General features: G+C 35.1%; 1 protein-coding gene across 1 annotated transcript in view; it reads right to left on the reverse strand.

Annotated features, from left to right (window-relative positions):
* Positions 1 to 682, reverse strand: part of LOC119594040 (cleavage stimulation factor subunit 2-like) — a gene marked incomplete in the record, with an annotated part of 17186 nt that extends 16504 nt beyond the window's left edge. The window contains 1 exon segment of the mRNA XM_037943068.1: positions 526 to 682. Coding sequence (XP_037798996.1) covers positions 526 to 574 — 49 coding nt within the window.
* Between the last annotated feature and the right edge of the window lie 635 nt (positions 683 to 1317).

Below are 1317 nucleotides of genomic sequence, written 5' to 3' on the forward strand. Positions count from 1 at the left end.
TCTTTTTACCAATTTCCTGATTGTCAACCCACTAAAAAAAATTTCCCACAAATGCTCTACACTTTTCAGTAGGACAAGTAGCGCAAACTACAACTTGTCATGAATACAAGCCAAAAACAATTTGACAGGAATGTATTGTTCAACTGCAGCAATTGAAGATTTAGTTCATGGCTGCAAGCCTAGAAAGTGGGCATCATCAATAACAAATTCACTGGTTCTAGTAATGAGAATTATACAGAATTGTACAGAATTCCCAAAATGTTAAAACAGAACGTGCCATACATGATGTATTTGAATTCAGTGATTTATTGATTTCATATATGGTTTGCCGTATATGACATTAATTTGAAACACAACGCCGCTTCTTGCAAGATTTACCCTCATAACGGACCCTAAACTGCGAGTCCTTGTAATAAAAGTCGCCAAACATACCATAACATAAACAAACACGTCAGTCCCCATCAGCACTACTCCTGTCTCCCTGCACGCATATACCATCCACTAAACTCAACCAAATGGACGTACCAAACACGGAGCGCAGAGATTTCTCCACCACAGCACTCGTCTCACTCATCTTGACGGCGAATTCTCCTCCGAGCAGATAGAAATACGAACGTCAGGGAGCCTTCCTTCCTCCGCTCAAAACACAACAACAACCGGGACTTTCACTTGCTTCACATACCCTCAAAGACGATTTCTCTTTCTGTATTAATATTTCAGGGCAATATTCTCTGGTATGAGGTCAAAAGTTTTTCTTTTAATTTTTATTATGTTATATTCATATCGATGTTTCTAATAAATGGTGGAATACGGAATATATGGAGGAATCTGGTGGTAAACTTTTATCGTATCTGAATGAAATATCATCTTTTGGAAATATAATTTTAATAACTTTTTTTTTCTTTGTCTGTGTTCATAAAATTTTAAAGAAAATATAGATGGGCTTTAAAACTACATTGCGCTGTGAATAAGAGTCATGTACAGGAGAAATGACCATGAAGTGTCTCATTGTCCTGTCATATATTTCATGAATATCTATGCCCTTATTCAACTAAAAGTTCCTATTCCTAACAACATTAGAAACCATTATTATTGAATTATCATCTTCGCAAAAGGATAAAAATAGCTAACAATTCAATCCTTAATAAGGTAGGGGAAGCTTTGACAATTTCCATTTCAGTGCATACATCTATAAGAAAATAAGTATATAATTTCCATAACTCTTTCACAAATCAAACACAAATTATGATACCAAGATCCACCAGAATAATATAATCCAAATTTGAAAAACACCAAGCCGACGAAATATACGCATAT

The sequence above is a fragment of the Penaeus monodon genome, chromosome 33, assembly GCF_015228065.2.
Source record: "Penaeus monodon isolate SGIC_2016 chromosome 33, NSTDA_Pmon_1, whole genome shotgun sequence".
Classification (NCBI taxonomy): Eukaryota; Metazoa; Arthropoda; class Malacostraca; order Decapoda; family Penaeidae; genus Penaeus; species Penaeus monodon.